This window comes from Raphanus sativus, chromosome 5 (assembly GCF_000801105.2).
Source record: "Raphanus sativus cultivar WK10039 chromosome 5, ASM80110v3, whole genome shotgun sequence".
In the NCBI taxonomy this organism is placed as follows: domain Eukaryota; kingdom Viridiplantae; phylum Streptophyta; class Magnoliopsida; order Brassicales; family Brassicaceae; genus Raphanus; species Raphanus sativus.
In genome coordinates, this window is record NC_079515.1 from 7,034,880 (window position 1) to 7,055,334 (window position 20,455).

The 20,455-nt window shown below is 37.9% G+C and overlaps 2 protein-coding genes and 1 pseudogene across 3 annotated transcripts; all 3 read right to left on the reverse strand.

Moving 5' to 3' along the window:
* Positions 1–1,867: 1,867 nt before the first annotated feature.
* Positions 1,868–4,246, reverse strand: LOC108859646 (zinc finger BED domain-containing protein RICESLEEPER 4-like; annotated as a pseudogene).
* Positions 4,247–7,754: 3,508 nt separating this feature from the next.
* LOC108862991 (probable inactive DNA (cytosine-5)-methyltransferase DRM3) lies at positions 7,755–11,636 on the reverse strand. 2 transcript variants are annotated; one of them, XM_018637275.2, is made up of 10 exons: positions 11,482–11,636; positions 11,094–11,140; positions 10,870–11,001; positions 10,665–10,761; positions 10,483–10,580; positions 10,311–10,407; positions 9,920–10,071; positions 9,720–9,819; positions 9,417–9,508; positions 7,755–9,285 (listed from the first exon to the last, which is right to left on the reverse strand). In XM_018637275.2, exons 2-10 carry the CDS (start codon positions 11,094–11,096, stop codon positions 7,948–7,950), a joined length of 2,109 nt encoding a protein of 702 aa, XP_018492777.1. In that variant the 5' UTR covers positions 11,097–11,140; positions 11,482–11,636; the 3' UTR covers positions 7,755–7,947. The 2 variants fall into 2 exon arrangements, with proteins under 2 accessions (XP_018492777.1, XP_056841970.1); XM_056985990.1 differs by having other exon boundaries at positions 11,069–11,140.
* Positions 11,637–11,943: 307 nt separating this feature from the next.
* On the reverse strand, positions 11,944–20,017 carry LOC108805271 (importin beta-like SAD2 homolog). Its single transcript, XM_018577271.2, has 21 exons — positions 19,817–20,017; positions 19,195–19,367; positions 18,935–19,102; positions 18,492–18,602; positions 18,315–18,392; positions 16,568–16,764; positions 16,438–16,498; positions 16,173–16,247; positions 16,012–16,089; positions 15,816–15,878; positions 15,619–15,702; positions 15,358–15,536; positions 14,996–15,035; positions 14,768–14,911; positions 14,511–14,630; positions 14,214–14,429; positions 13,810–13,971; positions 12,970–13,642; positions 12,611–12,810; positions 12,344–12,482; positions 11,944–12,268 (listed from the first exon to the last, which is right to left on the reverse strand). The coding sequence occupies exons 1-21, from the start codon at positions 19,974–19,976 to the stop codon at positions 12,126–12,128; spliced, it is 3,264 nt and encodes a 1,087-aa protein (XP_018432773.1). The 5' UTR covers positions 19,977–20,017; the 3' UTR covers positions 11,944–12,125.
* Between the last annotated feature and the right edge of the window lie 438 nt (positions 20,018–20,455).

The window sequence follows — 20,455 nt, forward strand, 5'->3', positions numbered from 1 at the left end:
TTTACATGTTGTAAAGTCGAATGAAATCACAACATAAAAGGTTAGTTCATAACATAATGTTTACTTTTTATCAAAACTCACTACCATGGCCTCACCGCTTTGCTTTCGTAAATCATCCCACTTCTACTCATCAACCAGATTAGGATCCGCCCTAAAGGGCGGAAATTGATTTGTCAAATTTCAATTAATAATATATGGTATATATAATATGTGTATATAATATTATATATATTTTGTGTAACATTTATATATATATACATATTAGACATATATATAATATTTTATTAAATATATAGAATTTAATAGTATTATCATTTGTGTTGTAATTGTTATTAGTTTGTATTTAATCTTCTTTTATTTTTAGTATAATAATTTGTCTTGTTACACTTTTTACCTTTTAACTTATACACATAGTTATGCCTTTTTCAAAAAAAAAATTATACACATAGTCTCGTAAAATGTAATATATAGAAAAACATATTTAAAAAATCTACTGACCATATGCCACCATTATTTGGTTGTTTGAATAAAAACAAAATCATGTTCTTACATAACTGTGTATGTTGTGATATGATGTAGGTGAAGAGTAAATATATGGAAGTAAAGTTAGTGATACGAACATGAGTCTATGTTGGTCTATGCCACAATTATTTGGTTTTTGGAAGATCAATGAGCATAAGCATACACGGTCTTTGTATGTTTACGTTGTAAATGAGTCGGATATTTTTTCTCTTATGTCTGGAATAATATGAAACTCATTGATTTAAGAGTGGTTCAGTTTTATATGATCTAATTATATTAAGAGATTAACCAAAAATATTATAAAAGTGTTACTAGTTAGGTTTAACTAATCTATGTTGGTTAAGATTTGGTTTAATTTAAGTTGGTAGGTTGCATTGTATAAGAAGCATGATATATTCTAGCAACAACTATGAAAGAGTCCAAAATTTAAATGAGAACTTCAAATAGTAGATAATCCCTAAATTAATAGATTAGATAATACTATTAAAACATAAAAAATATTTATCGACTAACTTTTTGGAACTAACTAACTAATCTATTTTTTAAAACTAATGAATTTAATGTATATAAATACGAAATTTCAATAAAAATAAATTATATTTTATTTATTAATGTAATAAATAATTATATATGTCTATTTAATTCGTTTATATACAACTATATATTAATCCAAATGCAAAAAAAAAACAATTTCTTCAAAACCATCACTAAATACATAAAAATATAATTCTTATTAAATTAGATATACATATACATAAATCTATATATATATATGATAAAAAAAATATTATAGTTCGATACTATTTATATTTAAAAAATATTAATAGTTCGATACTATTAATATTTAAAAAATATTAATAGTTCGATACTATTAATATTTCATGTATTCAAACATTTAATAATAAATATGGATGACACAGTATAAAGTATTTTTAGATAAGGATTAATACCGTGTTTCAAAAAAAAAGATAATGATTAATACCAAAATAATATTTTTTTTTAAAAAAATAAGATTATGTATTAAATTTTTAATTATTCATTAAGTGTATAAATGATAATTTTAACGTGAGAGCTCCGTAGCGAAAATCATTTCGCAAATAATAGTAAGATTATAATTCATTTTTAAAAAAATATATATAAAATGCAAATATTGTTAATATATTATTATAATTTCGAATTTAAATTATTATAATTCACAAAGTAAAATTTAATAAGGTATCAAATGCAATGTATAATGGTTATTTATAGTATATAGTGTCTCGAAGTCTTCCAAAATCATTTTAAAAATAATTAAACCCCATTGAAATAGAGAAGCAGTTTCTTTTTAATTCTGAAAAAGTCACTCTAGTCTAACAAATTTAGTTTAACAAAGATAAACTTGTAAGAAAAGAACATTGTACTGATATAGAAAACGGAGATGGAAGTTCTAAAACGAAAAACAGAGATACCGAGTTCCAGGAAGGACACAAGCGTTATAAGTTCTTACTAGAGAGATTAAGAGAAATTCTGACACAATATTGTCAAAGTCGTAACCATTTTTTGCTGCACATCATGGCGTTAGCAACTTTCGAACGCGGGAGGCTCTCTTTTTCCCGAAACATAGGCATCGTAGGACGTGGCTCGTGAGATTGGAATCGAGAGAATGTCACGAGCTACTCGAGAGAGAACTGGATACTTGTGACCCCCTTCTTCTCTCCACCAGTCCAGTGCTCTGAAGTCTTTGTTCCACTCCATAAACGGTTCTTTGAGGTAGGCATCAAGCTCTGATTCACCAAGGTCTCTTGGAGATGATGATCCTTCAAACTTGAGAAATTCTTGAAACAAGGCAAAATTCTTGCAAGCGTCAGGCTTCTCTTCTCTCATCTTTCTTGCTTCTCTTTCTGCTTCTTCCGATGAATCAGTATCGTAAACTTTTTCTCCTTCTTCCTGTTCTTCATCGTAGTCTTCTTTTTCTTCATCCTCATAATCTTCTTCTTCATCAAAATCTTCTCCTCCTCCATCATTATCATTATCATTTTCATCTTCTTCTTTGGAGTCAACTGAAGCAACATGGCATATTGGTTTTTGAAAGACACCACTAGCTGCATAACAAGCATACAGACTGCGCAAATAGTCCAAAACAGTTTCAGCTTTTGATCCCTCATCCCCGTCCATCTTCTTTGAGCAGTAAAACTCAACGTACTTCCTCTTGAACCTCGGGTCCAACACAGAAGCAGCAGCCAAAACCAAAAACATCTGATTCCAGTACTTATCAACCCTCTTCAACATCCCCTTAGCTTTACAACGAAAGTAATCACTATCAGCGCTCTCAGTCTCCTTCTTCAACATCACCTTAAGCTCAGCAAGAAGGTAGAAATAAACATTTGAAGTCGAATACCCTCCTTCAAAAAGCTCCACCGCCACTCTATAGATACAACCAACGAGTCTGCTAAAAGTCTGAATCTTTATCCATTCTTCATCATACTTAACGTAAACCTCATCTTTGGAGAAGGCATCCTCCAGTTTCATATCTACAGCTTGGTGAAGATGAGACAACCAAATGTTCCAGTTGGCAAACGAGCATTTCCCCCATCCAACCAACATACGCACATCCTCCAGGAGCGACTCGCTCAGCTCGTTAAACACATCCATCAACCATTAACCTGAAAAGATCAGCGCAACAGTAGACGACAAGAAACACATTATCTTCTAACCCTCTCCTGAAACCACCCAACGTCTCTTCATCAGAACCTTCATCGTTAGGCAGTAAAAGAGCAGAGACCTTCTTCCCCTCAATCTCAAACCCTTGAACAGCGTTCCTAAAAGCTATCTCCTTCTCCTCATTAGTCATTACCATCATTAGTAGTATACCCGAGGATCCACCTCCTCACCTTCCAATCATCGTCGACGAAATGAGCAGTCGTGCAAGACGCAGACGGGGCCTTTAACGGAATAACTAGTCCACCCATGTCCAAGAACCATCCACTCGTAAGAGAGAGTTAACTTCCCTTGAAAACCTTTGAGAAAGTCTTTAGCTTTCTCTTTGCGTTCCTCGTGTATCTCCACAGCTTCCTTCTCAAGCGCAGATACAGTGGGGCGAAGGAAGAGAGTTGGATTAGGGCTTCTGATTATATTGAAGAAGAGACGATTGCGATTTTTTCAGTGTGTGATTTACGCGGGAAATGATGCTGCAGCTATGCACCTACGTGGCTTTTTGTAATTGGACTGTTCTTTTCTTTTCAGGGATTAATTAAATCGGACGGTTGAGTACTGGAGTAGTGGACGGACGATATTGTTTTGAATATTTATTTATGCGCGAGAGAACTATGAGTTGGAAAGAGAGAGATTTTTTTTTTTTATTGGGCTTATATTTTTAGGCCATTTGAATTTCTTACGTCTTGTTTTTGTGTATATTCAACCACAGAAAAATGGTGTTTCACACAACACACACGCACGCACAGTATCACTGGTTCATTTCATCATATGTTAACAAATCTCATGACAAAACCACTCTTGGGACTTTTATCATCTATCTGAAAAGTTTAGAATCACTCACAAATGTTTTATGTTGGTATCTGACAGTGCTGCTTCCTCGGGGACTTATCAGTTACATGTTTTGAGTCAGAGAAGCTAGCAGGACTCAAGGTTAAACAGAGATCCTGATGCAGCCTTGTTTATGCTCACTCTCCCTGCTTCAGTGTAACCTAATAATGGTGCATTTAGCTTTACTAAAAGACTTTGTCATCGAGTAGTAACTTCAATGATTCGAAACATTGAGCCATGAAAACCATTGACACTGAACAAACGGTGCTGATATAACATCTGAATATGAATGCAACCAACATAGAGCCAAGAAAATAAGTATAAAGCTCAGACAAAGGTGTTAAATATGTGTTACGTATGAGGCAAGAAGGCCACCAATCATCTATCAGTACCGACGCAGAGGCCCAACCCATCAGAAGGAAGCAGTAACACGTGAGGAGAAGGAGGAAGAGCGGAAAAATATCTGAGTCACACGTGAGAGGCAAAAGGAATAAAGCGTATCCGTTCGTTGCAACAACCTTGGGGGAGAGCACATGGGATGTTGGCTGACGTGGATGATCTATTTACTTTCTATATATGTAGTAGCATAATAATGAGTTTGTTATCGAGTGAGAAGTTCGATCATTTGTGAGAGGAGAGAGAGTACTTCTTTAGTAAAACTCTAAACCCTGTATTACTTGTTCTCTAAGGAATACAATTTGTATTTCTTTAGATCAAGTTTTGCATACAACTCGTAACAAATTTGGTATCAGAGCAAGACGAACCTGGACGTTGCGATGGCACCAAGGAAGAACGAGGACAAAGCGGTGGATCCGACCCCACGCGACGAGGACCGACTCGGAGCTATAAAGGGAAGGATGTCCACCATGGAGGATCGTATGGAGGCGAAGTTGACGGAGATGATGAAGATGCTGTCCATGGGTCTCGAGAAGCTTGATCTGAGGAAGGAGCATCAGATCGGAGGGGAGGTGCGGCGTGTAGAAGGGCTGTTACCCTCTGATGTGATCTCTAACCCAGTCAAGCCGGTCCAGACTATGGCGCAGGTGGGAGAAGGATCGGGAAAAGGGATCGTTGGAGGGTTCCTGCCACATTCTGCGGGGAAATCGGTGAGTGACTCAGATCCATCGGCGGGATCCGTCACTACCCGACGTCCACCGTGGGGTGTACTGGAGGATCACGAAGGTTCGATAACACGGAGGATGGAGATTCCCTTGTTCGATGGCGAGGAGGCTGCAAGTTGGGTGCTCCGCGTCGAACAATAATTTGAGATCGGTGACTTTTCGGAGGACGAGAAGCTCAAGGCGGTGAGGATGAGCTTTACCGGAGAAGCGCTGCCTTGGTATCGGTGGGAGAGGAGCCGGAACCCATTTCTCAGTTGGGAGCAGATGAAAACAAGGGTTCTGGAGCAGTTCTCACCGACTCAGGACACCAGCGTAGGGGAACGATTACTCTGAATCCGACAGAAGGGGACGGTGAGGCATTACCGGCGCGATTTTATCGCCCTAGCGTCAAACGCGCCGGAGATACCAGATCACGTCTTGTTGATGGCGATCGTGTTCGCGATTCAGAAGTGGTGACACTACTTGATAGGGCGGAAGTTCATAGTGCGCACGGACCAGAAGAGTTTGAAGTTCCTCTTGGAACAGAGAGAGATTAACATGGAGTATCAGAAGTGGCTCACCAAGATTCTGGGGTTTGATTTTGACATTCACTACAAGCCAGGCCTCGAGAACAAAGCAGCTGATGCTCTATCACGCAAGAATCCGGTCCCAGAGCTATTTGCAGTCTCAGTTCCAGTGGCTATACAGTTAGAAGAAGTGGGAGCAGAAGTGGAAAGAGATGAGGAGTTGAGTAAGATAATTCGGGAGATTCAGGACGGGTCCACACAACATCCTGACTACGAGTTGGTTCAAGGGAGATTGTTGCGAAAAGGGAAGCTTGTTGTGCCTAAATCTTCCCCTCTGATCGGGGTGATCTTGCGAGAGTACCATGACAGCAAGTATGGGGGTCATGGTGGCGTGTTGAAGACGCAAAAGAGAGTAGGAGGATTGTTTTACTGGCCGGGGATGATGTCTGATGTCAGAAAGTATGTGGCTGCGTGTCAAACCTGTCAGCGCCATAAGTACTCTACTCTGGCCCTTGGTGGGTTGCTACAGCCACTACCAGTCCCAAATCAAGTGTGGGAAGACATTTCACTCGACTTCATTGAAGGGCTACCCAAATCAGACGGTGTCAATACTATCCTCGTCGTCGTGGATCGCTTGACAAAGTACGCTCACTTTGTAAGCCTCACTCATCCTTTTACTGCGGTCGATGTAGCGCTGGTGTTTGTACAGGAGATTGTGAAGCTGCATGGGTTCCCCCGCACCATCGTTTCTGACAGAGACCGCATTTTCACGGGACAGTTTTGGAAGGAGCTGTTTCGCTTGGCAGGGACCAGTCTGTGCTTCTCAACGGCGTACCACCCTCAGTCTGACGGTCAAACAGAGGTGACTAACCGTGGGCTGGAGACCTACCTGAGATGCTTCACGGGGGAGAAACCTCGAACTTGGGCAAAGTATTTGGCTTGGGCGGAATTCAGTTACAACACTTCATTTCACTCGACGATTCAGATGACACCCTTCCATGCAGTTTACGGAAGGGAGCCACCATCGTTGCTTCGTTATGAGAATGGGTCTACTAATAACGCCGATTTGGAAGCACGATTGAAGGATAGGGATGACACATTGGTGGTTCTGAAGCAACAATTGCTGAAAGCGCAGCAGGTCATGAAAGCTAGAGCAGACGAGCACAAAAGGGACGTCGAGTTTCAAGTGGGGGACATGGTGTTCTTGAAACTACGACCTTACAGACAGAGATCGTTAGCGAGGAGGGCCAACGAGAAACTTTCCGCTAGGTTCTACGGTCCGTTCAAAGTTGCAGCACGAGTGAGAAAAGTAGCGTACCGCTTGGAGCTTCCTCCTGAGGCTAAGATTCACCCCACATTTTACGTCTCACAGCTGAAGAAAGTAGTGGGGAATTCTCCAGCGGCCGTTACTCTACCACCACAGCTGACTTCGGAGGGTGTGTTGGAAGCAGTACCAGAAGCAGTGTTAGCTCGGAGGTTCAATGAGACAACTGGTCACGATGAGCTGTTGATTAAGTGGACTGGTCTTCCAGAGGCAGATTGTACATGGGAGTGGGAGAGTGTGATGTTGAAGCAATTTCCTGATCTTGACCTTGAGGACAAGGTCAGTTTAAATGACGGGGGTAATGTTACGTATGAGGCAAGAAGGCCACCAATCATCTATCAGTACCGACGCAGAGGCCCAACCCATCAGAAGGAAGCAGTAACACGTGAGGAGAAGGAGTAAGAGCGGAGAAATATCTGAGTCACACGTGAGAGGCAAAAGGAATAAAGCGTATCCGTTTGTTGCAACAACCTTGGGGGAGAGCACATGGGATGTTGGCTGACGTGGATGATCTATTTACTTTCTATATATGTAGTAGCATAATAATGAGTTTGTTATCGAGTGAGAAGTTCGATCATTTGTGAGAGGAGAGAGAGTACTTCTTTAGTAAAACTCTAAACCCTGTATTACTTGTTCTCTAAGGAATACAATTTGTCTTTCTTTAGATCAAGTTTTGCATACAACTCGTAACAATATGATACATAACTAAGAATACAACAACATTCGGTTTCTTGATTTAGTGCTTACCTTTCCAAGAAGTAGCATAACAGGACCAAGATTTAAAAAAAAAAAACAAGAAGTTTACGATCCGATTATGGAACATACAGAGGGATGCAATGAAAGCATCAGTTTTCAAAAACAGTTGTCTAGAATTACAAAAACCATGGATACTAACTTTGCGATGAGACAAGTCTCCACTCTCCATGTTGTTTGAGGACGTAAAGGCACTTCATCAGTTTGACTCCATGACAACTCTGACACGTTTTGTGACACGAACAAACTCGTTAAACAACGAGTAATCAAAATCACGAGCTTCGCTTCCTGCGGTTTCTTGTGACAGATCTGGTGGTACTGGTGGGTTCTGACAAATGACAAAGTCGAATCCACCGAATCTCTCCATCAAAGCCTCGAGCTTAGTTGTACTTAAGCTCCTAATCGCTTCAATCTGCACAAGCTCTCCGGTTTGTCCTGAACTCTGCCACCATCTTTTCAGTATGTTACGGCTCAGTGCACAGTGCTCAACAGAGACTACGTTCTTGAGATGGATTCCAAGTCGGTTTAACGTGATTTCCGCACCACCTATCCCGCTAAAGAGTGATAAAACAGTTAACCCTTCAGGAAACAAAGACTTGAGGACAGAGAGATGGTAACCCAACGTGTCTGTTTGGAAACAGAACTCAAACAGCTTCAACCTCTCAGCATATTTCCCACCACCGATCTTGGTGTGGTTTGTTGGATATCCCATGATGCACTCTAGATGTTCAGGCTCTACAGGTGAGGGGATGTTTGGAGCAATCCAGATAAGATTAGAGGTGTGACAATGTCGGAGTATTATAGTCTGGTCTTGTTGAGAAGGCTTTCCCTTGCATTCAGCTAGACGACGTCCAAGTCTTTCGCAAAGAGTAGTTGCATGTTGTATATCAGAACATGCAACGCTGCTCAGATGCTTTCTGACATCCCATTGTGGCCACCAGCTCCTCATGTGTGGCATTGCGTCTTGTATAGTTAACAGTGGCCTTGGAAGGATGTTGAACCTGTTTTCAACGGGAAGATTGTGCACGTACCCTTCTGTCCTGCGGAGCGGTGAACACAACCGAGTATCTACATGCTCAGGTTGAATACCGAACAAGAAACTTGAGATCGTAGAACACCACCTCGGAGAGATTTCACTTAAGTTTCCATATAAGAAATAAGGTCGTGTGGCTACATCTGGGGAAAGCTTTTGGGACAAACGTGGCTGCATTGCACTTGGAAATCCGTATGTGGTATCTTTATCATCTTGCATCCAAGGGGTTTCCATATATTCGGGTCTTGGCCTTTTGCCTCTGTCATCAAAGTCAGAAAACTCGTCTATATAGGCATTATCATCTTCGTCTTTTAGTCTTTTACCCCTTGAGGTCTCTCCCACATTGGCAGTGGCGGGGAAAGGAAGAGGGTCAGTACCAGGATCTGGTTTTACATCAGAAGTGCCACTTGAGGAACCTCTACCACTGTCTACTTTCTCTGCACCAGCACCAAGAAATCTCCAACTCTTTGAAAGACATGTAGCCGCAGGAGCCGCTGAAACTTTCTACAGTCACACCAAATATTCAGTAACATCTTAGTTTAGCTAAGAGAAGAGAATAAGATGGTTTTGATTGTGATTCAAAAACAAACACACAAACGTTCATTTTAAAAAGACAACATTGAAGGCACACACACCTTTTCTATTTCTTCAAGGTCCTTAGGAATGACACCAGGAGCTTCACCAGTAACAATTGTCTCAGCGAGGTCAGAGATCTGACCTTCTGTACCTGAAGAGGCGCAAATAGATTTAAGTACTTGGCTACAAGACTAATAGGGGTGGATGCAAAACAGATTATAGTTTTTTTCATTATTATGATCATTCCTAACAATATAAACCAGAATTCATGTCTATATAGTGGCAAGCAATCATGCCAATGTTTCTCTCATACACATTCCAAACATTGGACGAACATGTAAAGAGTCTTCTTAGTTGCTTACCTATTTTTTCAATTGCTATTGATATCTCATGGTTAGAGAATCCCATTTCCAGTAGATGCAAAGTTTTGTCCATTGTTTCGAACAATACTTCATTGGGAACCTATATAAAACATAAAACATAGGTTAAGAAGGTAGTAATAAAAGTCATAAGCAAATTGTAAAAATATAGAAGATAGGCCTAAAAGAAAGGTATTGAAGACCTCAGGTTCTCTAGCAGCAACTGGAATGACGTCTTCATCTTCTTCATTAATTTCAGTGTCATCAGGTGAGTCTTCGGATTCTTCTGCAAACTGTTCCGCTAGTTGAGCAGCAACAATAAAGTCCACCATCACATCAATTTCAGCGCCGTGACCTATCAGACAGAAAAGAAAATCATGAAGTAAAGGCATTGGCTTTCACCCTTAACGTTATTTTAAAACAGTTTCATTTATGGCCTATTCATCATGTCATACAGTGAAAAGTTCCACATTGTCAAACAATTAATCTTTAAAGAAGAACACAAAATGGTTTTCTTGCAATAGCAAGAAACTTGAACCAATCTGCAAGATTTTAATACTGAATGGAAAGCGAAAGTTATTGCGGATACATTACCAAGCCTATCTAGTGCAAAGTCAATCAGATTTTCGGGGAACTTCATTCCTAGTAACGCCATCCTTTTACCATCGGCTTCATATTCAGTATCAGGCTCCTATCAAAGAAAAGAAAAAGAGATTATTAATCTGAATGAAATACAAGACATGCTATAACAAGTTAGACAATGTACCGGTTTGGGTTCCACTAGCCCATGAAAGCTGGGTTCAGAATGCTCAGGTACAGAACTCTTAGTAAGAGTCTCTAACAACAACTCAAGATCATCTTCACCTGGATGTTGGAAAGGCAACGTCAGTAATATTATCAAGCAAAAGAAACTTTTCATATAAGAGTACAAAATATTTGTTTTAGTACCATTTTCATCAATGGCTTTCTGAACAAGAGTAGGGGTAAAACCCATCTCAATCAACAATGACTTCACATTACTTCCAGAAGAACTAGCTGCATTGTCCTATAGCACGTCAAGTATGAAAACAATAAGAATGCTTTTGAGAAATTCAAACTGGCATATAAACTCTTAAGTTGTTTGTGTCACTAGGTATAGAATGGTTAAACATACACCAAACTGCTGAGGATAAGAGGTGTCACAGGGCAAGTCGAAATCTATGGTCTCTGGTTTTGGAAACACCATATGTTCATTCCTTTCATTGTCAGAGGAACCTCCACCTCCTGCTCCTCTACGCAGATTACCCTGCAAGATTCCCAAAACTTATGAAAAAGTGCAACACCAACATATATATATATATTACAGAAGATACCTCCCAGAGTTGTCAAAGTATATACCATTTAGAGAAATAACGACAAACTCCACAGCAATATCACATGAAAGCCTGCACATACCGTAGAAAAAAAGTGTCACTGTCACCATCATGGATTGTATTCAAAATGTACCCAAAATTACACAAAAAAAATAAATGAAATAAATGGAGCAGCTTTCATTGATGATTCTCCCACCCATAAACAGCAAAGAATAGATGAATTATTTGATAAGAATCTAAACGTCTTGCATTCCCTTAAAGTAGAACTCCTCGAACTAAGAGAAAATTGAGTATTTTCGACATTTTCAATTTAATTTCACTAAAAAAATAGTAATAATCAAGCGATTGCATCAAAGGGGAGTCACAGAGAGATTATGTAAAGAGTGTGTGTGTGTGGATGGATGTAACCGTACTTGCTGAGGAAGGTGCATGCCTGTTGCCGTGGTTCGAGTCCAGTCCGGCGGAGGGAAAAGCTTAAGAATAACTAACTAATCGCTCTGTATCGCGGCGCGTCGACTTCACTGCCGGCTATTGTGAAAATCTGGAAAAGTTCTTTATTGATTCGCTTTTAAAGAGCGAACGATCAAGCGCGTGAGGAAAACGAACGGTCCAGATCAATAAAAGTTATAGGACTTTGACTTATATTATTTGTTTCCATATAAAGAATTTAAAAAAAAAACAGTGTTCCAGTAATATTCTCTCCTATAAAAAAAATTAAAGCAATTAATTTTGTTTAAAAAGAAAAGTTTCTTTGAATGTAAAATTTGATAATAGATTTATTTTACATTGTTTCTTTAGCAAAGAAAAATAGAAACTCGAAACTTATTCAAACACATTGAAATGCCGTAACTTTTAGTGAACTGGCAACCAATAAAAAAATTATAGTTAAATTTTACTTTATAGTAAAATGAGTTTGATGAGTTTTAAGCGAATCAAAAATTTCAACAAAAACATAGACTGGTTCAGAAATCACAAAACAGAACATGAACAAAACCAAACCACACCAACACACTTGGACAAAGAGAGAAAAAGTGCAGTTTAATGTTCAGTGGCACTCTCAAGTGAAGAAACCGGTATATGCAGGAAAAACATTTAGAAAGGTCGAGATCACTTCAGAGGGTACGAGTTTTACTACTCTTTGGTGATGCCTCTCCATTAACGATAAAACCAGCTTCTGCGGATCGATTTCATTCAGATGACCTGCAAAATCAGTACATCGAGAAAAATTAGAAGTCTCGTAGGTTGTTTCTTATCTTGTTGTGAAGAGCAACTTACCCAAATCAATCTCACGCTCATCATCTTCTTCATCTGCTTCTTCAATAACTTCACTATCCTCCAGTTCTGCTGCAGCTTTAGCATATCTTTCCAGAAATTCTTCCTCTGTTTCTTCGCACTCATCTTCACTCTCAGAATCCTGTTCAAATACACACAAACATGAATCAGTTTTATTTGGAAGAAAAAAACAAGTCACTAGAAGACCAATTTTGTTTCTTGAAAACAGCATATTGTTTCCTCATCTGAGTACTAACAATCAAATCAAACCTCGTCATTTGAATCATTTTCATCAGATTCTTCCTCAGGTTCTCCATCATCTTCATCATCGTCTGATTCTTCAGCTATTTCCTCTAGCCTCCGAGAAGCCTCCATCAGTGAAACAAAGCACTTCCTTACCAAATCATCAGTTGCATCATTCCCTTGCCTTGCATCTAATAGCAGCTCGATCACCTTTGCTAACGTCAACACTGGAAAAAGCAGTCATGCAATTACATTTAGTCTATGCCCATGCATTTATGACTAGCAATACAACCAAAACCTTTAAAAGATCATGTTCACCCGTTGCTTAAACCAGAGGTTGTTACTCCGAATCATCAACATATAAACGAAAGATTACTTCAACTCACCATATAGTTTTACTTCCGAGGCTATTGATGGACTGGCATCAAGCGTAAGCGAATATGAAAACGCCAATGAGGATACCCATAACTCGAAACCTCCAGGCGCTGCTTTCTCCAAAACGCATTCCACAATATCAGAATGGGAGATGTAGCATGATGATATTGCCAGCAAAAGAGGCCTCCACAACGAACAAGGTTTCTCACGCAATTGTAGAAAATGAGAAAAGGCTGCTTCACTGAAGACCACCGCCAATGATTGCCTTACCCCTTCGATGTCAGACGAGTAGTCTGGCACATGTAACAACGTGTGGACACAAGAACAAGCCCTCCTTGTGGCAGACGGGTACTCAAGTATGGCTTTACTGACAAACGAACCAATGGATTCAACAACAGATCGTGGACGGACTGGCATCGCTGGAGGGGATGGCATATCTCTGAAAAGGAAACTTCTGAAACCATATTTGTTGCTTACACTCACAACTTCTTCTATGCAGTCAAAAACTGACAGATCCTCCGACTCTTCCCAACCATTCCAGCTAGCAAGAAGATCAGCCCAAACTACGAGTAAATCAGCTAATCTGAGCTCCACAACAACATTGGAATTAGTAGACGCAAGCACAATGAACCACAACATCTTCGAGAAATGATCTATGCAAGAAGTAGGAGGCGCATCTGTTGCCTGAGCAATGCAAAGATAAAAGACAGAGCAGAAGTCTGAAGTTAGAACAGGAATTCAATGTTCCATGCAGGCGCACATTCTTGGTTTTAGTTTCTAGAATTCCATGAACAAAGAAGCAGTGGTGCTTGAAGATTAAAAGAGATTAAGAGTAAGAAAAATTCAACTACCAGCCATGTGTGCTGTAGAAGTGCTGACAAAGCTTTGCTGATGGTACCTTGTCCGGTTAGCCATGTTTCAGTGGCTTGATTTTCCTCCTCATCCGTTTCAGGCTTAGAGATTTCATAAGTCTGGGACATTGCTGCTAGTGTCTCAAGGCCACCCATAGTAGCCTTATTTGGGAAAAAAAAAACAGACAATTGAACGGTGACTTGCTGTGTCAACTAAAAATAGTCCAAATTCAACAAGAACTGCACAAATATTTGGGCTTGCGTCCAGGATTTCATGTGCATGTGATGTAAGCATTTGAAGATTTTTACTCAAATCAATAGAAATACATTCCCTTCTTTCAATTATGTTTTGAACCTTTAATATTTTTTCAGCTAAAGTGTTAGAAAACAGGAATTAAACATACCTGAGACCATTGATCTTCACCAGGATGGATAAAATTAAGCATATTACTAACTAGGGAAGATACAATATAAGGAATATGCATAGCGATATCTTGACTTCCAGACTCGACCACGGATTTTAGAAGCTGAAACAAAATGCTATCTTCTTCGTCCTCTTTGCCAATTCTACCGATAATAATCTGAAGAAGCGGCAACCATTCAGGTGGTGGGTACTCATTCTGAATTGAACAAACATTTTCTCTGAGTTAGATATGACAAGTCATCACTTAAGCTACGAACGCAATTAAGTGCTGACTTACTTCGAGTAGTGAACATATTCCCCCAGCAGCCGAAACACGCACTGGGTAACAAGAGATCTCTTCCTGATCTGGCATTGCTAATGCCTTCAGCAGAGACGAAAAAACATCCACATTCAAATCCTGAGAGCATTAAAGCAACTAATTAATAATGAGATCACTATAAGTCACAAAACAGTGCATACAAAAAACATAATATTCCAGCAAATGGTTTTATACAAAAAAATATATATATCAAGAAGAAAGTGTAAAATCAACACCTCTGGTAAGCAGGACGCAAGCTCTCCAAGTACCCAATTCGCAGATGCAACCAAGTAAGGTGAGCAACCAGGTGCAGAATAAATCGGTAGCACGCGGGTACGCACTAAAGATGCCACATACTCAGGATTTTGTTCTTGGATAAACTATAAAAGGTAAAACATCATCAATTTAATGTACAATATCAGTCAACGCTCAGCTTCAAAACAAAGAGAACCAATTTTTCTCACCTCTTGCAGCCCACCATATGCCATTAGAACGCCAAAATAGCTGACATTTCGAAAGTAACAACAAAGTCAGCTAAATCACAAAGTGAAAGGGAATGAAACAGGAAAGTATTAAAGTGGAAGAGAAAAGCTGAGAAGTCTAGCAAACAAGATAAGAGAGTATGAATACATTCCAATATACTGAAAATATATCTACGACATGATCTTGAGCTTGAATAACATGGCATTATGGAAGATTAACTTGCAAATGAAATCTCCTAAATTTACACTGCTCCAAAAGTGTAAAAGCATTATCCAATTTGGTTACATCTGCCTCAAATTTCAAGGAGTTGAAAAAGAAGTCGTGAAAATGTATAGGAACTCACGCTGCTGAAGTATTAGCGTCCAGTATGTTGCTCTTTGAAGGCACAGAAAACTTTGACAAAAATGGAAGCACCAGTAGATCTCCCATGGAACGTCTTTGGTTATTTATTACGTTTTTTTCACCTTTCTTCCTTTTAGATGCAGCTGAGGAAGCTTTATTTGTAGTAGATACTGGTGGTCCCTATGATAATGGGATCAAACTTTGTAAGAAGCTATGAACAGATAGCTGAATATAGGTTATTGACTAACTATAAGTTCTTCACCTTTGACATGGCGATAACACCAAGCAAATTCATAGCACTTTTCCTGGCTGTAAACAAGTCCTCCCTCCACCCAGAAATTTCTTCCTGCCAAATCAAAATGATATTATTACTAACTTGTAGTTGTGGCCACGCACATAAAAGTATTCATAATCATGAAAGTATTCCGTGTATAGAGAAAGAGAGTTAAGTTGACATACTAGTTCAGAAGGAAGGTTCTTCCTTATGAATTCATCTGCATCTTCTTCCCACTCAGATATGTCCTGTGTAAAAACATCCCAGAAAGAGCAGTAGAGTTTCAGAATTAATATTTTATCAAAAAAAAATGTTTCAGAATTAAGAACCCCTGTAGAAAGCAATGCTTGCAACACATATTACAACTTGAAGAAAGCGTACCCTTTCATTCAGCGCCAGGGCTGGAAAAATTGCGGAGTCCAACAAAAGAGAAAAATGGGGTGATAGTAATCTCCATCCCTGTTTTCAAGGTACCAAATATTTGCCGTCATTGACATTTCATAACTTTATTAAGATTTGCAGTAAACATTTTAACAACTTACAGGGCCAATTTCCATGACGCGTGAAATGACATCAAAAGCAAGTGATATGATTCTCTCAGTTAGGCTTCCGAGCTTCTGCACATGATAGTAGAAACTCAGAGCATTAGATTGGGAAAATAGTGACATTTGGGTGAGAAGCAGCAATTGTTTGTAGTTACAAATTTTGATGGAAACTTCTCAGGCACCAAAAACTCAATTTTGAAGAGCTCGAAAAACAATGTCTGATAAAATGACTTGAAAAGCTTTCACAAACGTCAATACGTACACTGATGCTTGAGCTATGTTTGACCATCTTCATTGAGCAGTTTACTATCTCCGGCACCAACCTGCATAATAAAGATATATTAGGCGTGGGATGTAAGCATTGATAAAAGGCTTTTAAGGTGTTTGCGTACTTGTCAGAGTATTTTCTATGTCTGCTGACAAGTGTGCCAAACAGGAGCAAGCTTCTTTTTCCAGTTTTCAACCTTAGCAAGTATCCATCAGAGGGAGTAACATTCCAGTCAAAACTCAAGGAGTCCAGAATTCTGATCATATCTCGGCAGAAGGAACCGAGAAGAGGTGACAAAGCAGACGGCATATGGGACTTCACCTACAATACTAATTATTCTTAACAAAACAACCACGGTGGATAGTATGATATGAACATGGCAAGGTAATATAATAAGTTTTAATCCAGAGAAAAATAATCTCCCAGACATGCAATATAAACTGAACTAGATTTTGACCCGCGCTTCGAAAGCGCGGGTATTATTTTTTACTTTTATGAAATATATTATTTGTTTGTAATTATTGAACATATTTATTTTAGTAAAATTTTCTTTATAATAAATTTGACACACATAGTGTCTCTGGTAAACTATGTGTTTCTCTGACTTTGTTTTATTCCCTCTCCAATCAACATATCGAAGCGCGGATATTATTTTTTACTTTTATGAAATATATTATTTGTTTGTAATTATTGAATGTATTTATCTTATTAAAAAAAAAATTATAATAAATTTGACATATAGAGTGTCTCTGGTAAACTATGTATTTCTCTGGCTTTATTTTATTCCCTCTCCAATCAACATATTTATTTGGCTTGTTGTTAAAATAAATGATTTTAGAACGCAACTGTTTACTTTGATATTTTGTTTAAACAATGTGACATATTTCTGTATTAATTGTGTTCAATCAAATATTTACATTGTAATTTAAATTTGTATACAAATCAACATATTTGTGTAGTTTGTTATTAAAAAAATGATTTGAATCCAAATGTAAGTACTCTTATAGTGATTTTTTCAGTTCATATAATTTTTTAAAATATATTTATTTCAACTGAACCAATTAATATTTTGTTAAATTGGCCCGTGAAATATATTTTTATACATCGATATTCAAAAGATCTGGTAACTAACGATACTCAAAAGATCTGGACCGAATCAGGTTATATGGTTATTTTTGTTACAAATATCCGAACCCGTTTTAGATACATTGGTTATTTAGATATTTTTAGGTTCCTATACATCAGAACCGAATTCATCCAGATCTAGAATGATCCAACTCAAAATCCACACATAAGTTTATAATATTCAAGCGGGACTTGGTTACCAAAAAAAAAGGATACCCGAAAAGAACAACATGTACCTAAATAGACAGATAATGTTCATGTCTAAATGATTATATAAATTAATAAAAAACTGTTTTATGTGTGTTTGCTAAATTAATTGAAATAGAAAGAGTTTTTTTTATCAAGTAAAATAATTATATGGAGTGGAAAATTAAGTGACAATAAATGTAGGACATTTTAAGTATTTTGATTTAAGTTATTATTTTATTCACAAAATATATTTTTGAACTATGTTTTTGGGTACGTAATTTTCCACCGATTGTAACTAATAAATAAAAATATGCATTATTATTATTATGGTAATATAATTAATGATGTAATTTATTATTAAGGTAATATAATTAATTTAATTGTTAAACTAAGTGAAATATGGAAACACAATTAATAGATACTACTATTCAAGTTTCCAAACACTCCATTTTTTATAGCTATAACCAAACACACCAAATTTTTTTATTAATCTTATCCAAGTATCCAAACGCACCGAATTTGTACTTCACCTTTAATAAAATAGATATATGACTTACTGAAAAGTAGAGGCATTTGTTAATGATGTGGAGTGTCTTCTCTATTTCCAGCTCACCCCATTCATGTGTAGTCAAAGCCTGTTTCATGCTAAATATCAATGCTCATTGAGCTCCAAAGAGCAGATATAAAGTTGTGAGCAGATGAAGAACAACAAAACACCAAGGGAAAGGAATAACCTTGTCAACCAGACGATGGAATACTGAAACCAATGGCACAAGAATTTCATTTGTGATACTCTCCAGCTGGAGTGGCACTGGTTCCTTAACAAGTTTTGGTTGCAAGAAGTACTGCAAAGCAAACACACAGAAATATACCACGTTTACTTAAAATAACAGGATCATTGGAACCAAGATCACACTACAAGACTACCACTTCAAATACAAACATTTTTTAGATTTGTTTGAATTAGTTATAATACTACTAGAAAATATTTCAGCCAGAAGTAGCAAAAGTTCATAACCACAATAATATGATGGAGAAGGAGATAAGCTAGAGGAGAGCATATACGGGAGGGAGAAAGAGAGAGAGAGAGAGAGAATATACATGCAAGTTTTAAGCTCGTGGCTTCCTTAATATGATGTTTATATTTTTCTCCTACGAAAGCGAATGCAACAAATACCTGAAAAGGTTTTACAACCATGAGCAACACCATCACAGCGTTCACGGTACTCCAGCTAGAGTCTGAACAGCTTATTAAACTGCTCTTCTCGATAGCAGAACGCAGCTCCAGTACAAGTTCAGGCCACGCATCTTTCTTCACAAATTCTGACACAACGACAATGTGGAACTGGCCCCAAACAAAAGTAAAATGAAGAAGAAGCGAAAACAATATTAGCAACCGTTAGCTAGACGAAGATAAAGCTTTTTAAATACGCCTACCAGTTCAAGTAAAACTTTAAGAAGTGCAGGCTCTGCGTGAAGCAGAGCTCGAAGGAGCTGATCCTTAAACTCTTTGCTGACTTCTGAGATGATCCCTCCAGTCCCAGTATTCCTCCTGGTAAAATTCTTCAGGTAGGTTGCAGCAGCAACTCTCTGACTAGGATTTTCACCTCCTGGGAATCAGAAAATAAATAATGCAGTAACACACATTCAACGGCTGTGAATACTTAGAAGCTAGAACTAAAAAGACTCAGCCGAGACTAGTTCAAATATGTATGAGACTCAGGATCAGCTGAATCAAAATATAACAATGAGCATATTATCCGTTAAATTTGATTTGATTTATTGTTATTGGTTTTGATTCGATCCGAAAAGATCCGGAAAGTAAAACAAATAACAAATATTATTTCGAAATAGCAATATTGCTCCGGCTCCGTATATTTATAGATATGTAATGTAATTAGGTATACCAGCAAAAGCGTGGTTAGACTAGAAGTAGATCTACCAAACAACGTAACCCTAATCGTTACATTCTAATTCGAGGATATCAAAAATTATACTCTTATGAACAGGAGACCAATTGGGTAAGTGATGAGGTAGAATTAGAGGACAAAAAGGTTACCGGAAGCGATGGAGAGAAGGCGAAAAGGGAAGTGAGGGAGCTCCGTAGAGAGTCGATCCAGAGCCTCTGTGGCCTCGTGGACGGAAACGCCATCTATGGAAGTAAGCGTCTGGTCAAGAAGCCGAACAATCTGAGCTGAGTCGTCGTCGGCGACTAACATTTCGTTTTTTTTTTTTTTTTTTTTTCCCTGTCAAGTTAAACCCGCCGTAGTTTCTTATTTTTAATTCACTGATAAAATTTAATTTGGAAAACACGAGAAGCGGGAAGTAATTTAGTTATCAGCTAGTGGCGGGAAATATCAGTATATTTGAAGGTTTTTTTATTACATAACATTGCTTCTTTTTTTTGCTATCACTCAGCAGTTTTACTATTGATAACGGTTATTAACATCTAATACAATAAAGTTGGGTCTTAGGCTATCCACGACATCTTTGGTGAGAGAGGCAAATGGTGACACCTGGTGCAACAATAGTGGTCTGTGTGCTTCATAAAAAATATCATAAATCATTTCAATCGTTCTAAATTTATTAAAATTAAAATTTATTTTTTGTCAGTATTTTGCAGTTATGAGTGGATAAATAGACATATAAACTTTTTCTAAAAATATTTTTTAATTTATACTAAAATTATGAAATAGAA